Source organism: Aythya marila, assembly GCF_965140915.1.
Source record: "Aythya marila genome assembly, chromosome: 1".
In the NCBI taxonomy this organism is placed as follows: Eukaryota; Metazoa; Chordata; class Aves; order Anseriformes; family Anatidae; genus Aythya; species Aythya marila.
In genome coordinates, this window is record NC_139042.1 from 144,794,889 (window position 1) to 144,818,745 (window position 23,857).

The 23,857-nt window shown below is 40.0% G+C and overlaps 1 protein-coding gene across 10 annotated transcripts in view; it reads left to right on the forward strand.

The window, feature by feature from the left end:
* FGD4 (FYVE, RhoGEF and PH domain containing 4) overlaps positions 1 to 23,857 on the forward strand; it is a 114,057-nt gene that overhangs the window by 73,646 nt on the left and 16,554 nt on the right. For 9 of the 10 annotated variants that reach the window (XM_082751460.1, XM_082751468.1, XM_082751463.1 and 6 more), the window contains 4 exons: positions 3,183 to 3,363; positions 7,043 to 7,529; positions 16,708 to 16,827; positions 18,573 to 18,718. In XM_082751460.1, the coding sequence (XP_082607586.1) occupies positions 3,183 to 3,363; positions 7,043 to 7,529; positions 16,708 to 16,827; positions 18,573 to 18,718 (934 nt within the window). The remainder of the gene's footprint in view (positions 1 to 3,182; positions 3,364 to 7,042; positions 7,530 to 16,707; positions 16,828 to 18,572; positions 18,719 to 23,857) is intronic. The other variant, XM_082751462.1, reaches the window with a different exon arrangement.

The following is a 23,857-nucleotide window of genomic DNA, read 5'->3' on the forward strand; positions in this document are numbered from 1 at the left end:
TTACCCTACTGAAATATTATGTTGGTAATTCTTTCCTTTTTTTTCCTTAATAATAGCTACGAAAATGTGCAATCCCTTCACAGAATGTCCTAGAATTTGATTTTTGTCCCAATGGATCCCCTACAAAAATAGCTTCCAACTAATTCTTTCTGCTTTATTAGTAGACACTAATTCCCTCAAGTTTAGTAGCTTTAATATATCCTTGTGAGGATATTAACTTATTATGAGATGTACAAAAGAATTGATGTACGAGTCTATTAAGTAAGAAAACTCACAGGACTGCGGGCTCTACACAATGAGTTCCAAGAAGCCTTTCTATAAAAAAGCCGAGTGCTGGTCAGTAAACCCACCCAACATCCTCTTTCCCTTTCGTCTCCTACCCCAGGGAAATGGCAATGCCCACGCTCAATTATGTGGCCTGCTTTTTCCCAGCCCACTTGTCTCGCATTTTTCAGCTGTCCCATCGCCTTTGTCAGCGCAGTAACCTGTTCAGTGCTTTGACAGTTATGTGATGCTCGTTGGCCTAATTCTGCCACGCATTCTCAGAGCTCCCTGGGAAGACGGAGTGTAGGAGAAACTGTTCCACAGCACTTCAGCTGCGGGTGAGCAAATGCACACAGCCCCACAAGGAAGGCTTCAGTTAGCACATATACTCAAGCACTTACACAATTTTATATTCTGTTTGTTTCAGGATTGTGTTGTAACTATTTGAAAATTACAATATTTTCAGTTGTCTTTGCTGCACTGGATCCTTTCACAAACTTCCTTTTTAGCTTGTTTTATTAAATAGGAACAAAGCTTAAAAGAACCAAGGGTACACACATACACATTAAATAAACTGATCTACAATGACTTCCTTTCTTCTTCCTCTATTTCATTTGTCCCCAGTTATAGTTGATTGAAGTCTTAAGCTTTTTGTGGTACTTTCATTTCTTCACAGTGTCCCTCATGGTACTTTTCAGACTGCAATTATCACTGCAATCTCTCTCGAGTACAATTTAGTTATCAGATGCACAGAAAAATGTTACCTTCTATAAATTTAACCTAAGGTAGGAGGTGGAAAGTCATCCTAAATTAAATGTCCCTTCAAATCTATCATATTCTGTGATAGTATATTTGCAAGACTTTACTCGCCACCACTTTCAAGTGCTGGTTGGTGGGATTGAAGCGAATTCCTATGGCACACAGTTTTTTCAGGGTAAATCAGGAAGCTGTTTTAGAATCATGGATGTGACAAGCATGGCTTTCTCACATCCATCTATTGTGCACCCTGTAGCAGTGCTTATTCATATGTTGTGTAAGTTATGTGTGTTTGCCAATGCACATTCTTACCTCTTTTCCCTTGTGCATGCTCCCTGGCAAGTCCCAGGTACCTGCTGGAGGGCCAGGCTTTGTGGCACACCTTCATGCAGTGCCTTCAGTCGAAGTGCATAGCAGTCGAGCCCAAGGAGCATCTGCTGCCATAGGCGGTGACTTACCTTCTAGTCACTGCCGTATTAAACACTGGCTGATCATTAACTATCTAATAAAAGCTTATGGTAGGGATTGTGGAAAAAATTAGAAAAATGAAAAATATTTTTGGGGAGCCAAATTTTCAGCGGTATAAATAGACAAAGGTTCACTAACAAAAGGAAGCTTGAAGCTGAAGACGAATCTCTTTTCCACTGACAATTAGCTTTGAAGTAATGAGGGAGAAGGTAAAGAATGAGAGCATCGATGGCTAAGGGGCAGCAGTTTAAATCTCTCTTGGGAAGAGATTCTTGAGTTCCACAACATGCCTAGATCCTATGACTAATTCCTGTTCAGAATAAAATCTGTATTTATGGAGGCAGCATATGTGTTTAATGCAGAACACCAAAAAGGAGAAGGAGAAAAAAGGGTGGGGGGGGGGGGGGGGTGGATGGGGCAGCTTTTAGCTTGGCAAGTAGCATGTGGTTTGGCTTCCACTCAAGAAATCAAAGAATCGTTAAGGTCGGAAAAAAACCTCCAAGCTTGTCTTGTCCAACCATCCCGCAAACACTGCTATCACCCACTAAACCATGTCCCTAAGCACCATGTCCAACCTTTCCTTGAACACCTCCAGGGACGGTGACTCCACCACCTCCCTGGGCAACCTGTCTCAGTGCCTGACTGCTCTTTCTGAGAAGAAATGTCTCCTCATTTCCAGCCTGAACCTCCCCAGGTGCAACTTGAGGCCCTTCCCTCTAGCCTTATCACTAGTTATCTGCAAGAAGAGGCCAACCCCCAGCCCCCCACAACTTCCTTTCAGATAGTTGCAGAGAGCAATGAGGTCTCCCCTGAGCCTCCTCTTCCCCTGACTAAACAACCCCAGTTCCTTCAGCCTCTCCTCACAGGACTTGTGTCCTTCACCAGCTTCGAAGCCCTTCTCTGGACATGCTCCAGAGCCTCGATGTCCTCCTTGAACCAAAGGAGAGCCCAAAGCTGAACATAGTACTCAAGGTGTGGCCTCACCAGAGCAGAGTACAGAGGGACAATGACTTCCCTGGTACTGCTGGCTACTCTGTTCCTGATACAAGCCCAGGATGCTGTTGGCTGCCTTTGGCACCTGGGCACACTGCTGGCTCATGTTCAGGCAAGCGTTGACCTCCCCCTCCCTCCCTCTGATCCCTTTCTTCTGCACAGCTTTCAAGCCACTCTGCCAGAAGCCTTTAGCATTGCATGGGGTTGTTGTGGCCAAAGTGCAGGACCTGGCACTTAGCCACGTTGAACCTCATCCCATCAGCCTCTGCCCATCGATCCAATCTGTCCAGGTCCCTCTGCAGGGCATTCCTACCCTCCAGTGGATCAACACTTTGCCCCAACTTGGTGTCATCTGCAAACTTACTGAAGGTGCACTCAATTCCCTCATCCAAATCATCAATAAAGATATAAAAGAGGATGGACCCAAACACTGACCCTGTGGGAATGCCACTCAGTCAGCTGGATTTAAGTCCATGCGCCACCACTCTGGGCCTGGCCAAAACGTAACAAGATGTCTGATACCACAAAGTACATAAGTGTATGAAGTTGCTGTATTCATAAAACAACTTGAAGGTTGGGTAAATCGAAGAGATTCTCTTCTTAATTACTGTGATAAATTCTTATGCAAAAATATGATATGTGTTCTGGAAATTCAAATAAACAACTCCTGAGTGATTGATCACCATTACTGTTGTTTGCAGTGCCTCCAAAGCCAATTCATCTGCAGAAGGTATCACCTGTTACATACCAAACCCCTAGGCATAAAGCTTTATCAAGTCAGAAGCCAAGAATGGAGGAAGATACAACTACCCCTGTTCCTAGTGTCACAAAGGAAAAGTCCAGTAAAGTGTCAGATCTCATCCATCGTTTTGAAGGAGGCAGGTATGTGGTATAATTTTAATTCTTTTGTAGTTCTGTCATGTGTGGCTTAACATTCAAGTAATGTGTAAATAATGTTGATAGTATGGTGGTGCTCAAAACTATCCCTGCCAGAGGAGCTGATGGCAAAACTGCATGCTTTGAAATGGTGTGAACCAATTGTATATATGATCTGTACAGGTCTGTGCTTCTTCATGAGGCCCTAGTCTTAATTTTTCTTTAAAGTGAGCAGACACACACACACACACATACCTCTCTCAGCATTTTTAAAAACGTCCTGAAAAAAACAGTGATTTGAAATAAGTGCTGATTTAAGAATGAAACTTTGGAGAAAATCCTAAATGATCTTGTTCTCACAGGAAAAAAAAAATCACTTTTATAAACAAACAGAAAAACTGGAAATCCTGATTTTCCATTTATGCTGATTTAACCTCTTCAGATCATTCATGTGGAGAGCAAACATTTTAGTGGATGCATGCTATATGAGCTACTTGTATCAATATGGCATGCATCCACTAAACTGCTTCATGGTACTTGGTGATTTTAGTGGAATATCTTGAGGTTCCTTACTTTTTATGCTGTATTTCACAGGAAACACTTGGAACTTTGAAAAACAAGAGCTAGAGTGAGCTCTACATTAATGGAATAGTTCCATTTGTGTGTCTTTTAATTGGATGCATATGACAAACATTGTAAGCTCTGAAACAGAAGTTCCAAATATATCTACTCTGTACAAAGAAAGTGACTTTCCAGAAATCCCATGACAGAGGAACAGTTCAGGAAATGGTCCAGTAACAGTGGAGTGTTACAAGTTTGGGATATTGCTTTCTTCTGTTTCCTCAGGATATCGATGTTTTGAAGGAATGGCCCCTAGAGGGCTGAATGCATGATGTATGACAGATCATGTTGTAAGGAGACAGAGTATTAAAATTTTCATTGAAAGGATGCCTCCTCAAGATGGGGGAAATTTAATCCTTTATGCAGAAGCAGCTGAGCATTACAAAAGGAGGTTTGTTTAGTGGAATAAAAAACATTTTAGAGCTTTGTGTGCAAGAAACTTCCATCATTAGCCACAGGCTTAATTGTGCTGCTGTCATGACAATTGCCAAAAGGTGGGAAAAAGAAACTAGTGCAGCACTACAGGTCTGTCGTGGTTCCGCTCGAGTGGGCAGCCGAGCTCCACCACAGCCGCTCTCTCACTCCCCCTCCTCAAAGAGGAATGGGGAGAAAATATGTGAAAAGGGCTCAAGGATTGAGATAAGGACGAGAAAATCATGCAGTAATTATTGTAACGGGCAAAACAGACTCAGCATAAGAAGATAGTAAGATTTATTGGTCATTACTAACAAGCTAGAGAAGTGAGAAACAAAGGAAAGAAACCAAAAGCACCTTCCCCCCCCATCCACCCTCTTCCACCTCCTCCCCCCGAGCGGCGCAGGGGAACGGGGGAATGGGGGTTATGGTCAGTCTACAGCACTTCTTCTCTGCCGCTCCTTCTCAGTCACTCTCGTCCCCTCTGCTATGGGGTCCCACCCACGGGATGCAGTCCTTGATGAACTGATCCGGCGTGGGCTTCCCACAGGCAGCAGCTCTTCCAGAACTGCTCCAGATATGGGTCCATACCACGGGGCCCATCCCTCAGGAGAAAACTGCTCCAACCTGGCTCCCCTATGGGCAGCAGCTCCTGCCAGGTCACCTGCTCCTGCGTGGGCTCCTCTCCACGGGCTACAGGTCCGGCCCGGAATCTGCTCGGGCAGGGGTCTTCCACAGGCGGCAGCCTCCTTCGGTGCAGGGCCACCTGCTCCACCGTGGTCTCCTCCACGGGCTGCAGCGTGGAACCCTGCTCCACCGTGGTACTCCATGGGCTGCAGGGGGACATCCTGCTTCACTATGGTCCCCACCACAGGCCACAGGGGACTTCTGCTCCGGCACCTGGAGCACCTCTCCCCCTCCCTCATACACTGACCTTGGCACGTGCAAGGCTGTTCTCTCACTCCTGGCTGCTGTCTGGTGCAGCGTTTTTTTCACTGTCTTAAATATGCTCTCACAGAGGTGCAAACAACATCGCTTATTGGCTCAGATCTGGAAAACAATGGGGCCCTTCCCAAACATGGGGCAGCTTCTAGATCTTTCTCACAGAAACCACCCCTATAGCCCCCTGCTACCAAAACCTTGCCACGTAAACCCACTACAAGGTCCTGTGAATTTTATGACTGGTTCAGGTCTCCAGTCCTGTTATCACTTTGTTTCCCAGTCTTCCTTCAGAGAATTATCCAAGTCTTTTTAATAACTCAGTGGAGTTATTAATAATTCTGGAATGCCCTGCTGTGACTGGGGAAGGAGTGCATGTTTTGAAAATGTGCTCTGCTCAGAGAATGTGTCTTCCATGAAGGTCAACTTCACTAGTAATTATTGGTCTTCAAATGACTAGGTAGCATGTTCATGAATGAAAAACTGATTGTTGATTATTATAACATATTTTCATTAGTCTGTACAGTTCATAAACATACAGGCATGGGAGAAAGTTAATTAAGCCACTTTACTGTATGCATGCAATGGAAAAAGGTAAATGAATTATAGCTAAGTTTCTCAGCATTTTGGGAGTGCTTTTTTAAAAAAATAGAATATTTTTTTTGTACAACTAAATGAGAAATTATTTAGTTCTTTTGTTATATATATGATGGAAGAAAATGAAGATAGTGTAAGATATTTTTCAAGCTACTTGTACAGAAGTTCATAAGTATTTGTATAAACTGTCCTATAAATAAGGAGTAAACATAGAGTTTATAACCAGTTATCTTTCTGGAAGATTAATAGTCCATTCTGTGAGCAATATGTTACAGAGCAGTCATGTTGTTTCTTCAGGTTGAATATGGTTTGATAAATGTACTTAAACTGTGTAATTTTATTTTGTTTCCAATGATTTATTCCTTTCCCTTTTTCTTTAATTAAGCCAAACCTTTTTACAGAATGGGCTAACATTTTTATTAGCCTAAAATTAAAAATCTGAAAAATCTAACAGAGAGATAGTGAAAAGTATGAAAAAGGGTTAAGATATGTTTAAAGCTGAGCTAAAATATGGAGAGAAAAGAACTTCAAAAGAGGTGCAGTATTACTAAATAAGGAAACTGGAAGAAGAAATGGGATAGGAACTTACAGCTCTGCTTGCAATATGTTGAATTAACAAAAGGGATGCTAAATGTTCTTGAATGTTTTTTTGTGCATTCTTGAAAAGCAAATAGAGAACAGGTTCTGTGTTTCTTTAGGAGTTGGACTGGTACTTGGGAGACCAAGATTCTTTCCCTTTTTCTGCCAGTAATCTAGGACACTTGGGGCAGGCTGCATCCTGTATCAGTGCCTCAGTTTCCTTATCTGTTGCATGTAGCTAATGATACTGCCTTCCATTTTAAAAACAGAGATACAAGAGAGATGAGGGTGTAGTCAATCAATATGAACTCCAGGTTTTCACTAAGAGGTGTGTGTCATGCTTTAATGGAAAAATGCTATTCAAGTCTTGGTTGTGTGAACTTCCTAACATTAATATAGGAAGAAATGATTTGGAGGAACAGCTTATATGGTCTAACTGTCCTACTTCCCTTAATAGTTGTTTAATTATTTTTTTCTTTTATAATACCATGTTTAACTTTTCTCTCATCTATGTTTTGCTTGTCTGGTGTCGTAGCCCATTCAGTCCTAGTGATTTGAAGAAAGATTCCTCTGTTCTCAACATCTCTAAATCTCAAGGAAGATATGGATCAACACCATCACCTCAGCCAAAATTCCCCTCCCATCAACTGCTACAAAAACAGGGAAACAGTAATACCAACAAAACTCAGGTTGCACAGACACACACAGCCAATGGAGTACTAGCACAAGATCAGATGGAATGTGAGGACAGGAGGATACCTGACCAAGGATCTAATGCGTCCACCTCAGTTCCAGATAATTCAATCAACAGCAGCTTAATAAATGGCGAAAGAGTAAGTACGTCCAGAGAGTCATTAGAAACTACAACTTCCTGTGAAGGACAGATACTTAACAGCTGCTACAGGACTTCAAGCAGTGATACACTGCTCCCATCTGACAATGAAACTCCAGAAGTTAATACTAACATGGAGGAAGAACCAAATGAGGAAATCAGCAAACAAGATCAACCTACAGAAACAAAGGTAAAGAGAGAAGTTGTTTCTTTCTTGTGATATTGCTGTTCTGTGTATTTTCTCTAGACTTCTATTTAGAAAAGTAAGCTTCATGGGGCAGGTCAGAAAGCTGAAAATCTTCTAGTTATTTTTCCTCTAAAAACCTGAAAATTTATTACTGTTTCCTCATTATTTAAAAAAAAAAAAAAAAAGCGTTTAAAAGTAATCAGTAAAATGTCTTAAACTACAAAAAGAGAGCTGGAAGTTTGACTGTCCTGTGGCAATTGCTTCTGAAACAATCTATCCAAAAATTGTAATTTGGCAAAATTTTCTTGGTGTTGGTAATTTTATGTTAACCTGTAAAATGACACAAATGCTAGAGCAGAGGCTGTGCTACCAAAAGGATACCAATGTTTCAAATGTGTTCAAAGAGGTTAAAGGGGGGGGAGAGGGGAGAGAAGGGGAAAGGAAAATTTTATTTTTACATTCCCTCTTCTTCCCACCTCTTCCTCCCAAGTTAGGTAACTGAGGGTTTGGAAAAAAAAAAAAAAAGTGACACTGAAATATGTGTACGTGGTGTATGTGTTTAGCACTAACTGTGAAAGGAGTTAGTGGCATATACAAAATAAAATTTCATGTGTATTAAACTGAAGCAAAACAGGGCTTCAGGAAGAACTGCCGAATGGATCCTTAACTTAGATGTAGATGTCAAAGCTAGAAAGTCAGTGGCAGTCTGCTAGCTACCAGATAGACAAGAGATTCAGAGAATACTAAATATATGCTTTGTTAGCAAGATCTATAGAACATGATGAATTTGAGCTTCCTCTTAAGGAAGATTTTAAATTATTAAGGAAAGTAAGTGGGTGGAAGAAAATCTGTCTTAGAAAAATTAATTGCTGAGAAAATTTGAGAAATTTCCCCTTTTAAATGTTTGATTATGCAGTTTGGCTTCTTGTACTGAAGCATTCATGGCCAGTGAGCATCATTAATAATTTCAGTCAATCTTTGCTCTGTGTGAGTCACTGCAGAAGGTCTGGGCTGGCACCTTCTGAGCCCTGGTCTTCTCCACAGAGCTAAAGGGGAGAGCAGCTAGATGAACATCCCATTGTGTGTTGCTGAGCACTGCTAAAGCTGTTCCCTAGTAGTCAGATATACACCTGCATCAGCCAACTACAAAACTTCAGGATGATTGTGGAGCTGGAAATGCAGGACTACATAGCTTTGGACTGCATATCAGTGTCTTCAAAGAATCATAGAACAATTTGGGTTTGAAGGAACCTTAAAGATCATCTAGTTCTGAACCCCTGCCATGGACAGGGACACCTCCCACCAGACCAGGTTGCCCAAAGCCCCATCCAGCCTGGCCTTGAGCACCTCCAGGGATGGGGCAGCCACAGCTTCTCTGGGCAACCTGCTTCAGTGCCTCACCATCCTCATAGTAAAGAATTTCTTCCTAATATCTAATCTAAACATACCTTCTTTTAGTTTAAAGCCATTACCTGTTGTCCTATCACTACAATTCCTGATAAAGCATCCCTCCCTCTCTCCTCTGTAAGCCTCCTTTAAGTACTCAAGGCTGCTATAAGGTTCTTCTGGAGCCTTCTCTCCTTCAGGCTGAACAGCCCCATCTCTTTCAGCCTTCATAGGAGTGGTGCTCCAGATCATTCTCATGGCCCTCCTGTGGACTCACTCCAACAGGTCCCTGTCTTTCCTATGCATGAGCATACTATGCTGTCTTTTCTATGTTGGAGGCCCCACCGTACTCCAGGTGGGGTCTCAGATCAGCAGAGCAGATGGGGTGAATTACCTCTGTTGACCTGCTGGCCACACTTCTTTCAGTGCAGTCCAGGAAACAATTGGCTTTCTGAGCTGCAAGCACGCATTGCCATCTCATATTCAGGTTTTCAGCCACTACTACCCCCAAGTCCTTCTCTGTAGGGCTGCTCTCAATCAGCCATCCCCCAGCCTGTGTTCATGTTTGGGGTTGCCCTGACCCAAGTGAAGCACCTTGCACTTGGCCTTGTTGAACTCTCAAGCCTGTCCAGATCCCTCTGGACAGCATCCCTGCCTAGTTTGGTGTCAACTACACCACTCAGCTTGGTGTCATCCACAAACTTTCTGAGGGCGTGCTCAATCCCACTATCCATGTTGCTGACAGATATGTTTAATAATACAGTCCCAATACAGACCCCTGAGAGGCACCACTTATTGCTGGTCTCCACCTGGACATCAAATCATTGACAGCAACTCTTTGAATGTGACCATCCAAATAATTCCTTAACCGCTGAGTTGTCCATTTGTCAAATTCATACTTCTCTATTTTAGAGACAAGAATGTTGTATGGGACAATGTCAAATGCTTTGTACAATTTGAAGTGGATGATATCAGTAGCTCTTCCATTAACCCCTAATGCTGTACCCCTGTCGTAGAAGGCCACCAAATTTATCAGGCACAATGTGCTCTTAGTGAAGCCGTGCTGGCTGTCACCAGTCACCTGTCCGTTTTCCATGTGCATTAACATAGTTTCCAGAAGGATCTGCTCCATGAACTTCTTATACAACTATTTTGCTGTTTTCATTTACAGAAGAGCAGCATCTCTCCAAGCCCTTGAATTACATTAACTAGGGACCCTATGTACCTAACCCATGTAACCTATGTAACTTAACTATGTACCTGTTGAGGATAAATTCTGTATCTAGGAAAAATGGGACACAAATTTACATGTATTACAGGGTCATGCCAAGAAAGTGCTAGTATGCGGGTTGGTTTTTTTTTGTTTGGTTTTGTGTTTTGTTTGGGCAATTAGTTTTTGCTACTAATGATTAAAAAATAATTTTCATGTAAAAGTAAGTCTGGTAGTGATTCGGGGTGCCTTTAACAAGCCACACCTTTCATTATGTTTCTGTCTTATGATCGGTAATGCCTGCTTCCCTTCTTTGTGCCAATAAAGTGCTGAATGCTCCAAGTTGTGCAGTAAGGTGCTGGCAGGATTTTTCAGGAAAAGGCAGAGATGGGAAGCATTTACGTTGTCATATCCAGGAAGGAACTGAGCAAATGGTTGGAGAAAATGTGTTTGGGAGCAATCTCATTAAAGTTTCTTTGACGTGCTGGGTGGCCTACAAAAGTTATCTGGCCTGTATTGACCAAAAGCCCAAGTGTGAGGCTGTTACTAGATGTACTGTTTGTTGATATTAGGAGGGTAAAACAAAACAAACAAACAAACAAAAAAAAATACAGAACAAGCCCATGCAGGATAACTCTTAAGACAGCATCAGTGGTGAACTGGATCTATAAAAACTGAATTGGATAACAGCACTTTCTGAGATACCAGTATGTTTGTGGTACAAGAACATCCTCTTTAATGATGTTAAGAAGCATATCTACCATAGATTGATCTGAGGGCCATACTTTACAAAATAAAATACTAATTTAGATTAGGGTAATGCTCTGTAATGTTCTGTATTTTTTTTTGTTTGTTTTAGGGTATAGATTGAAATGAAATTGAGTTTGAAGTGGCTCCTGCCATGCCATCTGGAGTATAGGAGGGGAGGGTGCTGAGGAACAAGAGAGGTCTGATAGAGCTCTAAGCTCTTACTGTGTCCCAGTAGGTGTTGGAAAGCAACAAGAGCATTTAGGCAGTTTGTAGATTTTACTAAGCACCCCTATTGTCAGTAAAAGATCTTAAAACTGGGATGCAGTTGAGTTGAAGTTGTGCTTTGCTGAGTAACAGCACCTTTCTGTTCTTTTTAATTAACCAAGCATGAGTATAGGTACAATTGAGTGAAAGCAAATAGGAGCAGATGCATGCAGGTCATAGACAAATTTTAAATTATGCATCTGATACTTATTTTGGTAGCTATGTGAAGTATCTTGTCTCCTGTATGCCATACTTCCTAACTCAGGGAAGGCTGGTGTAGCTTCACCTTGAGTACTATTTGCAGTACGGGACACTACAGTTTATAAGGACATAAAACTGTGTGTCCAATGGAGAACTACGAAGATGGTGAGGGGTCTGGAGGGCAAGGTGTATGAGTATCAGCTGATGTCCCTTGGTTTGCTCAGTCCCGAGCAGAGCAGGCTGAGGGGAGGCCTCATGGCAGCCTGCAGCTCCCTCACAAGGGGAGCAGAGGGGCAGGCGCTGAGCTCTGCTCTCTGGGGACAGCAACAGGACCCAAGGGAACGGCATGGAGTTGGGACAGGGGAGGGTCAGGCTGGGGGTTAGGAAAAGATTCAAGAAGCATTTGGACAACAGACATATGGTCTGATTTTTTGTGTGGTGCTGTGTGGGGCAAATAATTGGACTTGATGATCCTTATAGTCACTTCCAACTTGGGATATTCTATGATTGGCAGTCCACTGCTGGAAAGGGTGAATTAAACGGGGGAATGGTACAAAACCGAAGCAGAATCTGGTTTTTAGACCTGGAAAAGAAAGCTTATTTAGAAGTAATGGTGCTCCTTTATTTTCCAGCCCACCTCCTCATCACTGTAGGTCTGACTAAAGCCAAATTCTTTCAGGTTCTGGAAAAGTTAGGTGAAACTAACTAAATTTGGCAATGATCTGGGACTTTTTCCACAAATGAGCAGACCACAGTATGTATTATATCTGCTATTTACAGTATTAGTCTGAAAGTCACAAACCACAAATACCACAAGGAAAAAGACGATTGAAAGTTAAGTTTCCTGCCTTGCAGCAGAAGCACCTTCTGTCATAAAATTTGTTTTTTTCTAAAATGCGGAGGCTGACTAGTACAAGAACATCCCAATCAATTAGCTTCCTGAATAACATCTTGTGAGAAATCTGCTACCGGAGTTAACTGCAGGCAAGAAGACAAATGCTTCTGTATTTGTTGTGAGATTTGGTAGGGAATGGAGATATTGGCTGCATGCATGCCATATCTTTATTAAAGTATTTACTTGATAGCTCCTTTTAATGGCCATGTTGGGCACTCTGGTGTTTCAGATGCAAAACCTGGTGGAGGTCATGTGTTTCTAAAGGTAAGGTGAAGGATTGATTTAAATAGGATGAAACTTTTGTGCTATGTTAACTTCCTGCCAAGAAATGTCTAGCTGTTGCAGTTCTTGAGTAAGAAAGTAAAATCCTGGTTCTACATTTTATGTTCTTCTTTAGCAGCAGTAGATCATGAACAAAGATATGTATCTTCAGTACCCAATATAAATATGTGTAAATCCTCTTGAAGAATTGCCTTTTTAGGGTTTGTAGGATCTTCGCTGCTTATCTTGGTTACTATTCAAGAAACTCACAGATCATTTTCATAATAAACTGTTACATAGAGTTAATTTGTCACAATGTGGTGGCAATATTCAATAGCTCATGTGAAATTTGGTGTTTAACATGATTTCAGAAACTAACTCAAGAGATTAAATGAAATCTTAAATTCTCATGAAGATTTACATTTATTTTCCCAATACTCACAGAACAAAGCTTCAGATCAAGAACCAGCCATGACACAAATGGTTTTAGGAAAGGAAAAACCCACTCTGTTACTTTAGACCAAATTCAGTATTTAAATCAAACAATCAAACTCACACGATGTAGATTGAATGAGTTTTGTTTGTATTTTACATCTCTCACCATATCTGTGTTTCTTAATATATTACTGCAAAGTCTGTGGGGTAAGGGCTATGCTGAGATAGGAGTGAATCATACACTGCATCATTATCATGTTGGTAGGTATAGTTTTCTTGATGGGAGATGGTACTTGGGAGATGGTAGGAAGTCTGCTTTAAATTAGTGCAATCTGTGGAGGTTTCACACAAGATGCAAAGAGTTTGTATCTCAGCAGCATTTTTCCTACCTCACCTTAATTTCAGAGTTCAATTTAGGTAGAAATTACTTGCTTTTGTAGAATGGTTTGGGTTGGAAGGGACCTTAAAGATCATCTAGTTTCAACCCCACTGCCATGGGCAGGGACACCTTCCACTAGACCAGGTTGCTCAAAGCCTCATGCAGTCTGTCCTTGAACACTTCCAGGAATGGGGCATCCACAATTTTAATGTCTTAAGCATCCATAGTAATGCAGTAATTCTATGGATGCGCAATTTGTACTAAAGAATAGGCAATTAAGCCCAGGTGAAATATTTAATTTAAAAATCCTATCTAGAGATACAGATTTGCAGTCCTGCCTGCATGAACTTTGTCAGGTGTTTGGATAGAATGGAAAGTATGGTTTGCTTGAAATTAATAATTTTTAAATACTTTTAGCTAATAACTTATTCAACCAGAAAAAATCTGTTTCAGGTCATTAGAAAGGTCAGTTTAAAGATACATGTATGTCACAAAATTGTCTAATTTGCAATTTTCAAAGGTTAGTTTTTGGAGGACAAATTGAACTGAGAGTTCAGTTCATCTGCAACCATTAGAAGAAACAGGAAAGTTTTACTCAACTTCATCCTTTAATTTGGAAAAGATTAATGCATTCTTTTAAATTAAGTGTTTAAAAAAATGCTTTGGCATTTTTGATATGGTTACATTCTGCTTTACAGTAGATCTCAGGAACTTAGTGTTACCTAACACTTCTGATATTTTGATCAACAGTTCAAATCCAGCCTCTAGCTGAATATTCTCTGTACATCACTAACCATTCCTCGTTGTTTGAATATTTTTTTCCCCATTTATTTATACAAGGTATTTCTTGAACAGCTCCAGTAACTAGCAGCTATGTCATTCTAACTGTCACAAAATATTGCTCAGTATTTATTTCCAAAAAATGTTGCAAGACTTACTTCGCTATTTGGAATAGCCCCATGCAGGTCTGCAGACCCTGTGCCTCTTCTGCTCTGCCTGCCCTGAGCCCATAGCTGTACCCACTCCAAGCAGCAGGTGGGTGCCCAAGCTGGGGGCAGAGGTGCAGCAGGGGCTTCACACATCACTTCTACTTGGCACAATGATGAGTCTTTTTATCAATTGTAAAACTTGAGACCTATGCAACTGGACCTGTTTCACCCCCTGCATTCAGGACAATTCCATCAAAAAAAAAAAAAAGAATTCAACAGGAAATGGATGCCACTACTAGCAAAATAGCCTGTGACCTGTTGTTTCCAACAGGAAGGAAGGTGTAGTTGACCTCATGGAAACCAGGTGCTTTTCTTTAGATAGGATGCTGAAAAGGCATGGAAGTGGGAGTATGAGAAGAGAGGGGGAGGGAGCTAGCAGAAGAAAACACAGTTGGGAGTTCTTCTAAAATGTGGACAAATATTGAGATGTTGCAGTGGGAATCTGAAGATTTCCTTTAAAGAAAACTAGCAATACAGTTTTCTGTTGTTCTTGCACAGACCTAACCCTGTAGGTAGATGTTCTTATGCTAGAATAAGAACATGCCACTGTGATTAAAGGAGAACTCACCCGTGCTGTGTATTTTCTCACACAGAAGATTCCTGAGTCAGGTAGTGACTGTAGAAAGGAGACCAAGGTTCAAGAATTATGATGATGTGTGAGGAAGGTACTGAGAGGGTGGAGAAGCTGAGGGGTAAGAGGGATTTGCCCTGGCTCAGGGGTGAGGATTTGAATGCTTTTTCTGAACTGCTCGTTTTGTATATATTTTGAGGCTGCTGTGCATTATTTTTCCCTCACCTAATTAGTTCGTGTAATCTTCTGAGAACTGTAAATTGATTCTGTAGCAGTGCTTCAGGGAGACAATGGGTTTTACCAAAAAATAACAATCAGTCAGTCAAACAAACAAAAACATGAAACATACATACTTTCAGAGAAGCCAGTAGCCTCCATGGTTTTGTGCCTCAAGCAAGTCCACGTGTAAAATTCCTTGCAAATGACTGCACTAAACAGCATGTTGGAGCTGTAACTGCAAATCCTTTAACTCTCTGCAACGTCTCTTGACAGCACTTAAAATGCTGTTCTGTAGGTTACTGTGGTTGCTACGTGGATTGAAACATTTAATGAACAGCTTTGAAGTCACTATTGAAAGCCTGTATTTAGGGAGGGATCTTGCTATGTAGCAGTGCGGCTGTTAACTCTGAAGATCAGAGTTGAAATGAGTTCAGATCTGGAATAATTGCTGAATACTGAAAGGTGAAAAAAAATGACTGTTGTCCTTTACATGAAAGTTCTGTACTTCATTACTCACTATTCTGTGAACAACCTTTATAAATAAATGTACTTGCAAATGTTTGTCTTGCAGAAAGCGTTATGCAGTTTGAAATCAGAAATAACTGTTTCAAGATCTCTTTACTTATTTATTTTTAAGGATTTCTGCAATTTGTCTAGAAAATTCCCACTGTCCTGTAAGCTCTGTTCGGACACACACTGCGACTTACATAGATTCAGATAGATTCAAATGTCATTAAACACTCACACTTCTCAGCATGACTGCTAAATCTAGAAGAAAATCTTGTAGTGGAAAAGTCATTTTGTTGAATTTGACACTTGTGAGCATGAGGCATTTTCCTAATGTATTAGTGTTTTAGAAGGGTGCACTTTCATTGTTTTTAAACAACTCAGAATTTTATATTCTAATGTACTAAATTTAATATTGAAATTTGAACAAACAGTTTAGCTTATATTTAGCAGAAGAATCAAAAGTATGTTTTGTGGAATGAAAAACTTTAAAGTGAAAACTTTCCTTGAGAAGTAAAAATGGCTTGTGTAAAGGGCTAATGAGGTAGCACTCTAATTGCAGCCAGCAATGCATCAGCAATGAGTGTATTGATGAACATAAAACATTTTGCATGGTATTTTTCAACAGTTCTGGTATGCAGAACAGTCAGTTCAAATAACTTTCCAAATGGGGGCGGGGGAGAACACCAACTAATTCCATCTGTTACATTTTACTCTGCAAATGAGTTCTTCCAGTGCTGAAAGGTTGGTGGTACTTGATTACCAGGATGTGAGCTGAGCTTTTCAGTAGGGAGTTTGGGCTTTGGCAAAGATCCCTGTGAAAACTGAGAAATACTAAATAATTTAGGCCTTGACTTTCGCTCTGGAGCTGTTTGTTTGTTTGTTGTTGTTTTTTTTTTTTTTTTTTTTTTTTTAATCCTCCTATTACTTTTGTATTTGTTGGTGAAACTGGTAGAAAGCTTGTATTTACCAAAATAAGGTGATTATTACCTTTTGAAACTGCAGACCAATGTGAAACTTGCTTTTCAGATGCTTTTTAGACTCTGAGATAATCATAGGTAATCACATATGCTTTTGAATAATTTTTTTTTAAGTATTGTTATGTTTCCTGCAGTATTCTAAGGGCTCTTCTGTTCTCCCTCAGGAGACAGATGAACAGAAACGTCACAAAATTGCTAGTGAACTTCTGCAAACAGAAAAAGCCTATGTTAGCCGACTTGACCTCCTAGATCAGGTATGTTTCTCTTTAAATTGTTTTTATTTTCTTGCCCTTAATTCACTTGAATGGCTGTGTGTGTGTGTGCATATTACATAAAGGAGGTGATATGCTTTTTATATTTTGCTGACCTTTCCAGTCAGTCATCTGTGGTTGCTGCATAACTTTGTCATTTTTTCTAATTTAAGAACACTGTGTTTTTAAAAAACACTTCAGAATTTTGTGACTATTAATGCAGTATCTTGTGTGTGCATGTAGACTTCAACATAAGCAGTAGATTTGCAAAATCTGTATTAGCAAATCCAACAAAGGAGATGAATAATGTTGTCCTCACTCATTTCTTGGTTGCTATTGGACAAGAAAGAGTATCATTTTATAATACCAATATTGTTTGCCCACTAGCAAATTACTAAATCTTTCAGGTTTGAGCTGTGTGAACAGCATTTCTCTTCAGTGCTGAAGAACCTAGGAAGATGCCCATCGAAAACTGTATATGTCCTACTTTTCTATTAAACATTTAGACCAAATTCTGTTAAAATGAACAAAAATTCCTCTTTGTGCAAAGGATGGGTTGAGTTCTTGTGCTCTGTAGAATCAAACTGGTGTTTCTAAATGTGGAAGTCTGGAAAGTGTTGTTATGCTTCTAAATAGAGTAACCTTTATAGTTTCCAAAAGAATTTTGTCAAATTCTCTAATTGTCCTATTAGAGATGGAGCAAAGTGAGTCTATTTTGAAGTATAAGTGAAAGCATATGGCTTTTTTGTCTTTCTTTTAAGACAGTTTATCTGTCTCAGCTGGGATTATCAAAATTTCTATCTTCAGACTTTATTTCCCCAAAACCTCATACCTAAGCTTCTGAAGCCCTTTCCAGGCAGATGCAGTCTGTTCCTGTTCACCTGTGGGAGAGAGACATGGACCATACATTCCTGTAAACCCTGGTTCATGTGGTGTGCATATTAACAGCTGCATGTCTCTAGTCAGTTTGTAGCTATGTCTAATCAGATATAGCCCAGTGATGGGGAGATTTTATTACTATTATTTTTAAGAGACTACTGTAGTATTAAATAGCCCAATCAGAACTGCAGTTTTGCATTATGCACTATAAATGTTATTTATATATATTTATATATATGGGGAATATGCAGTCTTCCAATCAATGTCAATTTTTAAAAGTGTAAGGGGCTTCAGCATACATATAATCATAGAATGGCTTTCAGTTGGAAGAAACCTTAAAGATCATCTCGTTCCAACCCCCCTGCAATAGACACAGATGCTACCCACTAGATCAGGTTGCTCAGGGACTCATCTAACCTGGTCTTGAACACCTCCAGGGATGGGGCATATAGGTGGTTGAGCTAATGGTAATCAGCCATCATGCTCACTGGAGAGAAAATGAGAGTGAACAACACAACTGGAGGACCGGGAAACCTGAGGTCTAACTCTTAACATGCCTAGAATGCTTGGACTCCAACCAGAATGGTTCTACCTTGGTTTGGCTTTCCTTATGTCTGTTCAGCCTGCAGCTCTTTTTCTCTCTCAAAATAAAAAAAAAAAATGGGGTGTAAGGGGAGGAGTAGCTTTTAACTTTTTATGAGGGAAAGATAATAATTTTTAGATAATGAAAGATGATAAATTACTTTTGTAATCACCTCCCTATGTTATTTAAATATTACTCTTGCCCTCTTTGGTGTAGAAGAGGGTGGATGAGTCTTCATCCAGTGATAAAAGGCTAATAGGTTTTGGGTTCTTCTTCTATATTGCAGGTATTTTATTCCAGACTCCTTGAAGAAGCCAACAAAGGTTCCTTTCCAGCTGAAGTGATTAACAAAATCTTTTCTAATATATCGTCAATAAATGCATTCCACAGTAAATTCTTACTTCCAGAACTTGAGAAAAGAATGCAAGAATGGTAAGAGGTGATTCACTGTCTAATAATCTACTAAAATAGCATCTCTAGGAACTGTTACAGGCTTGAAGTAGGGAAGGTGCATTCATAATTAAGTGCTACAGTCTGAGGAAGCTCTGTGGGTAGGAGAACATCTGCTCTTCACTCTTCATCAGGAACTGACTCAGCAGAGGACTTGCATCCCTTGTTCAAACTAAAGGACATCTCACTCACTGAAGCTAGTGAGATTACTAATGATTAAATGCCTTGCTGAATTAGAGGTTCACACTAAAATTATGTGCTACCTGATTAATTCATTGCACATAATAGAAAATTGAGATAAATATGCACATAAGACAAAACTGAGATAAATAACATATATATGTTTTGTGCTGCCCTTGTAGCACGGTAATGAGAATAGAATTGTTCAGTTGGAAGGGACCTTCAAAGATCATCTAGTCCAATAGCCTGATCAATTCTATGCTAACCAGAAATTAAAGTATATTAATGAGGACATTATCCCAATGCTTCTTGAGCACTGACAGGCACAGGGCATCAACCACCTCTCTTGGAAATCTGTTACAGTGTTTGACAGCCCTCATGGTAAAGAAAATTTTCCTTATGTACATTATGAACATCCCCTGTTGCAGTTTTGTCCTTTTCCCTTGCATTTTATCATTGGCCTGCAGAACCTTTGCCTGCTCATAGCTTGAATGGGCGTATGCTTTATTGGGTAAAAAACTGGCTAGGTGGCTAGGCCCAAAGAGTTGTGGTGAATGGTGTTAAATCCATTTGGCAGCTGGTCACTAGTGACCAGCTAGACCCCCAGGACTCAATAATGGGGCCAGTTCTCTTCAATATCTTTATCAATGATCTGTACAAGGGGATCAAGTAAGTTTTCAGATGACACCAAACTAGGCCCAAGTATTGATCTGCATGAGGGTAGGAGGACTCTGCAGAGGGTTATGGATAGGCTGGACCAATGGGTCAAGGCCAACTGTATGGGGTTCAATATGGTTAAGTGCCGGGTCCTGCACCTGGAGCACAACCACCCCATTAAACACTATAGGCTGGGGGGAAAATTTGCTGGAAGGCTGTCTCATGGAAAAGGATGTGGGGGTTTTGATCAATAGCCAGCTGAATATGAGTCATCAGTGTGCTCAGGTGTTGAAGAAGGCCAATGGTATCCTAGCGTGTATCAGAAATAGTGTGGCCAGCAGGACTAAGGAAATGTTTGTCCCTCAGTACTCAGCTCTGGTGAGGCCACACCTGAAGTACTATGTTCAGCTTTGGGCCCCTCAGTACAAGAAAGACGTCGAGGCCCTGGAGCATGTCCAGAGAATCACTGTGAAGCTCGTGAAGGGTCTAGAGAACAAGTATTATGAGGTTCAGCTGAGGCAAATGGGGTTATTCAGCCTAGAGACAAGGAAACTTTCCACTCTCTACAACTAGCTCAAAGGAAGTTGTAGCAAGATGGAAGTTGGTCTCTTCTCCCAAGCAACAAGCAATAGGACAAGAGGAAATGGCCTCAAGTTGCACAAGGGGAGGTTGGGTTGGATATTATGAAAAATGTCTTCACTGAAAGGGTTGTGAAGCATTGGAACAGGCTGCCCAGAAATATGGTTGTGTCACCATCTCTGGAGGTATTTAAAAGACATGTTGATGTGGTGCTTAGGGACATGGTTTAGTGGTAGACAGACTTCGCAGTGCTAGGTTAGTAGTTGGAGTTGATATAGGTCTTTTCCAGCCTAAAGGATTCTTTGTACTATTGTGCAGTATCTTTATCTTGTCTTGATGTACGGGATTCTGAAGATGTTATGGAGATGCTCAAATATGTGTATATTTCTGGTCTATCTTATTAAACTGACAAAAAAAAAAAAAAATCCAATTTATTACTGCTCCCTACCCTTTTTGGGAAAAGGGGACACCTCAAAAATATACATACATACATACATACATACATACATACATATATATATTGTTTTGACCCGTTGTTTCATTCAGTTGTTTTACCTCAGCACATTTTTGGCTTCTGTTTTGCATGTTATCTGGAGTTTATTCTACTGTTTATTCTACTTGTCTATCCAGATACCCTTTCCAGTTACATATTCGTATAAGACCTTAATTGTCAAAAACTATGAAGATCTTGCTCTAGACACATTATAGAGCACAGGAGATGGGTTGCACTACCTTATGTATTTGCAAAATGGTATATTGCAAACGAATGATGTGTGTATAGTTATATATTTAAGGTTTAAAAGTTCTTTTGCAGATGAGCTATGAATATTGCAATGCAACCTAGTAGTTTTGCACCAAGCAACTGCTTGGAAACAATCTGTACTGTATGTGAGGCAGCTTGTTTGAATGTCCTTAAAAAATTATGCTTTGGGAAGGAGTTAGAAGAAGAATGGGTGCAGCTGAAGACAATGATCTCTCATCATTGCTTGGAGTAGTGTCAGGGATAGTTTTCTCTGCCCATCACCAGGCTCTGAACTTGTCTTCCACAACAGCTTCTGCCAAATACAGTTTGCTTTCCTCAGCAGTCTCTTAATAGAAAATACTGGAAAATTGGTACTTCTCTGCACTTCTACTAAAAATTCCCATTAAAAAAAAAAAATGACACTTTTCCTAAATTGCAGTTGGTTTTGAATACTTGAAGTAAAAATACATAGAGCAGAACCAGATTCTGTTTTGGAAGAAAAGGCGATGTGTATCTAAACTTGTCTGGTGGAAATGAAGTTGTCTGGTGATGACATTTTGAAGGAGCTGAGCAACAGCTGGAGTTGACTACCTCTTTTACAACATATGGCTTGAAAACAGTGCAATATAGTTCCCATGAAAAAAAGCGAAACAGAGCATACCAGCAATTTAAAGTCAAAATACCAATCTAAATCTGTCTTTTTGTACCCAATGATGACCAATAGCAGATAGCTGGGGAAGCATATAAGACCATGGTGTGATATCTTCTGTTTTTGTTTTTGTTTCTTTTTTGTTTGTTTGCTTGCTTGCTTTTTTTTTTTTTTTTTTTTTTTTTTTTTTTTCTTTTGTGGACAAATTATTCACTCTTTCAACACAAAATTTTAGACTAGCATTCTTGGGCAATTTCGGAGCTGACTTATTTGTGTGATTTTGCTTTGAAACTTCAACTTGCAATTTTGTTGGATGCCTGTTAGCTTGTATATCAGAAAAGAGACCAAGCAGTTGTTCTGTAATCACCTTGTCTGTGTTAATTTTTACAGACTTTTGCTTGGCTTCCTTTCAATCGTAACAGTTTTAAATTCAAATCATGATTAGCAAGTCAGCTATTTCATGCTCCAAGTTTCTTAGAATGCTTACGTGAATACCATTGTGGTCCGATAACACCGAAATAGGAAGTGTTTCTGTATCTACAGAACAATGCTAAGTCCAATTTCTTGAGATATATAACAATACCCTCTTTGTTTCCTGGTAACAATGCACTGCTGATCTGGGTCTATGGTAATAGTTCTCTTTTTGCAATCTGTCTATCCACAAAACCAGTAACAGCCCTAGACCTGATGTCATTTAGTATACTTTCCTGTTTTTGCTTATGGTGTGTTGTGTTTAAATATGAGAAGAAGTAGATAGATATACTTAAAAGCTGATCATGGGAAGATGCCTTTCTAAGAAGGTTCTGCTTTCTCTGAGTCCCTGTCTTTCAATAGTTCTTTGTGCTATGTGGACCTTGTCTAACTTGCCTAAAATAAATAATTTGTTTCCATGGCCTGAATCTTTGGACATAGAAGAAAAAAGTAAAAGTGAAAAGCAGTGAAAATTTTGAATCTTCATAGTCAGTGACAATGCAATGCTCTGTGTAAATGAGCAGTCAAAGGTATCAAAGGAGCAGGCATAGCAAATGGTTCCCACTCTTTGTCTTTTAAAAGTTTTGATATTTTCTTGTAAGGTCTTTCTAGTAATAGATAAGAAACACGAAGAAATACTCATTTTTTTAATACAAATTGGCGTAGATACAAAGGATTGCTGCAGTCTTTCTGCTTTAAGCTTTTAATGGCAAAATCTCATCATTACCTACCTGTGAACTTTAGCAGAAAAACCTTTAAGTCTATTGTGTTTTTTATTTTCTTTTCCAGGTGACATTTAGAAATGAATTTACATTTATTTCAGTGCTGTTAGAATTGACATGATTTGTATTTTATTTTCAGTTTAAAAACATGCTGCTACATTGTGTTAAAATGATAACCTAGAGAAATAGAATTGAGTGAATTTGGTGGCTATTTGTTTTGAATTGCTAGCTTGCATTTGCAAGTGTGCTTGAATATAGAGACTGGTGGAGAAAATACCTGAATAAAGGCTGGAGAGCCTCAGTGATTTCAGAGACTACCTTCTCACCCCATCTTGCCCCCTTCTCTGGTTACAAGGTCCAGTGGTAGCTCTGCCAGGTTTTGCACAGGTTGTGTCTTCTACTTCCCTGAGCACAGCTGCAGCTGGGCCAGTCCTGCCAGTATTTGCTATTCAGGTAACTTTTCCTTGCTGCACAGCTTTTTGCTTGGAACAGTAGTGTTTTAGAGTAGCTTTAGGAAAAGATTGCTTTACTTCGTGCCACTATTGCACTATTGATTTCTGACTTTTAGAAACATAGAATTGTACATGTAGAATGGTTAGGGTTGGAAAGGCCCTTAAAGACCAAATTGTTCATCTCCCTTGCCATAGGTAGGGACAACTCCTGCTGGACCAGGTAGCTCAAAGCCCCATCCAACCTGGCCTTGAAGTCTAGAGATACATGCATTCAGGACTTTCAGAAATGCAGTATTTATATAGAGCATGGAAGGAGAGGTCTGTGGTACAGATTTAGTCCTCAAATAAAAGGACTAAATAGCTATTTAGAGGGTAAAGTGTGGTCAAAAGAATATAATATACCTGTAAGGAACTGCAAATAAAATAGATTAGGCTATGTTTTGTAAACGTAGAGTCCCAAGGTTTTCATTATAGAAAGTTTTTCTTTCTTTAGTGCTCTCCGTGATCTGTAATGCTTACACATCACCAGAGAGGGTGCAAACAATCCTTTAATTCAGGTCAGTTTTAATGGTTTTGTTGGAACTCTACACGAGATGATCCCAAGCAGAATGATACTCTTCTCTTCAAATACTTGGAACTGTTTGATAACCTTGTGCGACTTTTCTTTCC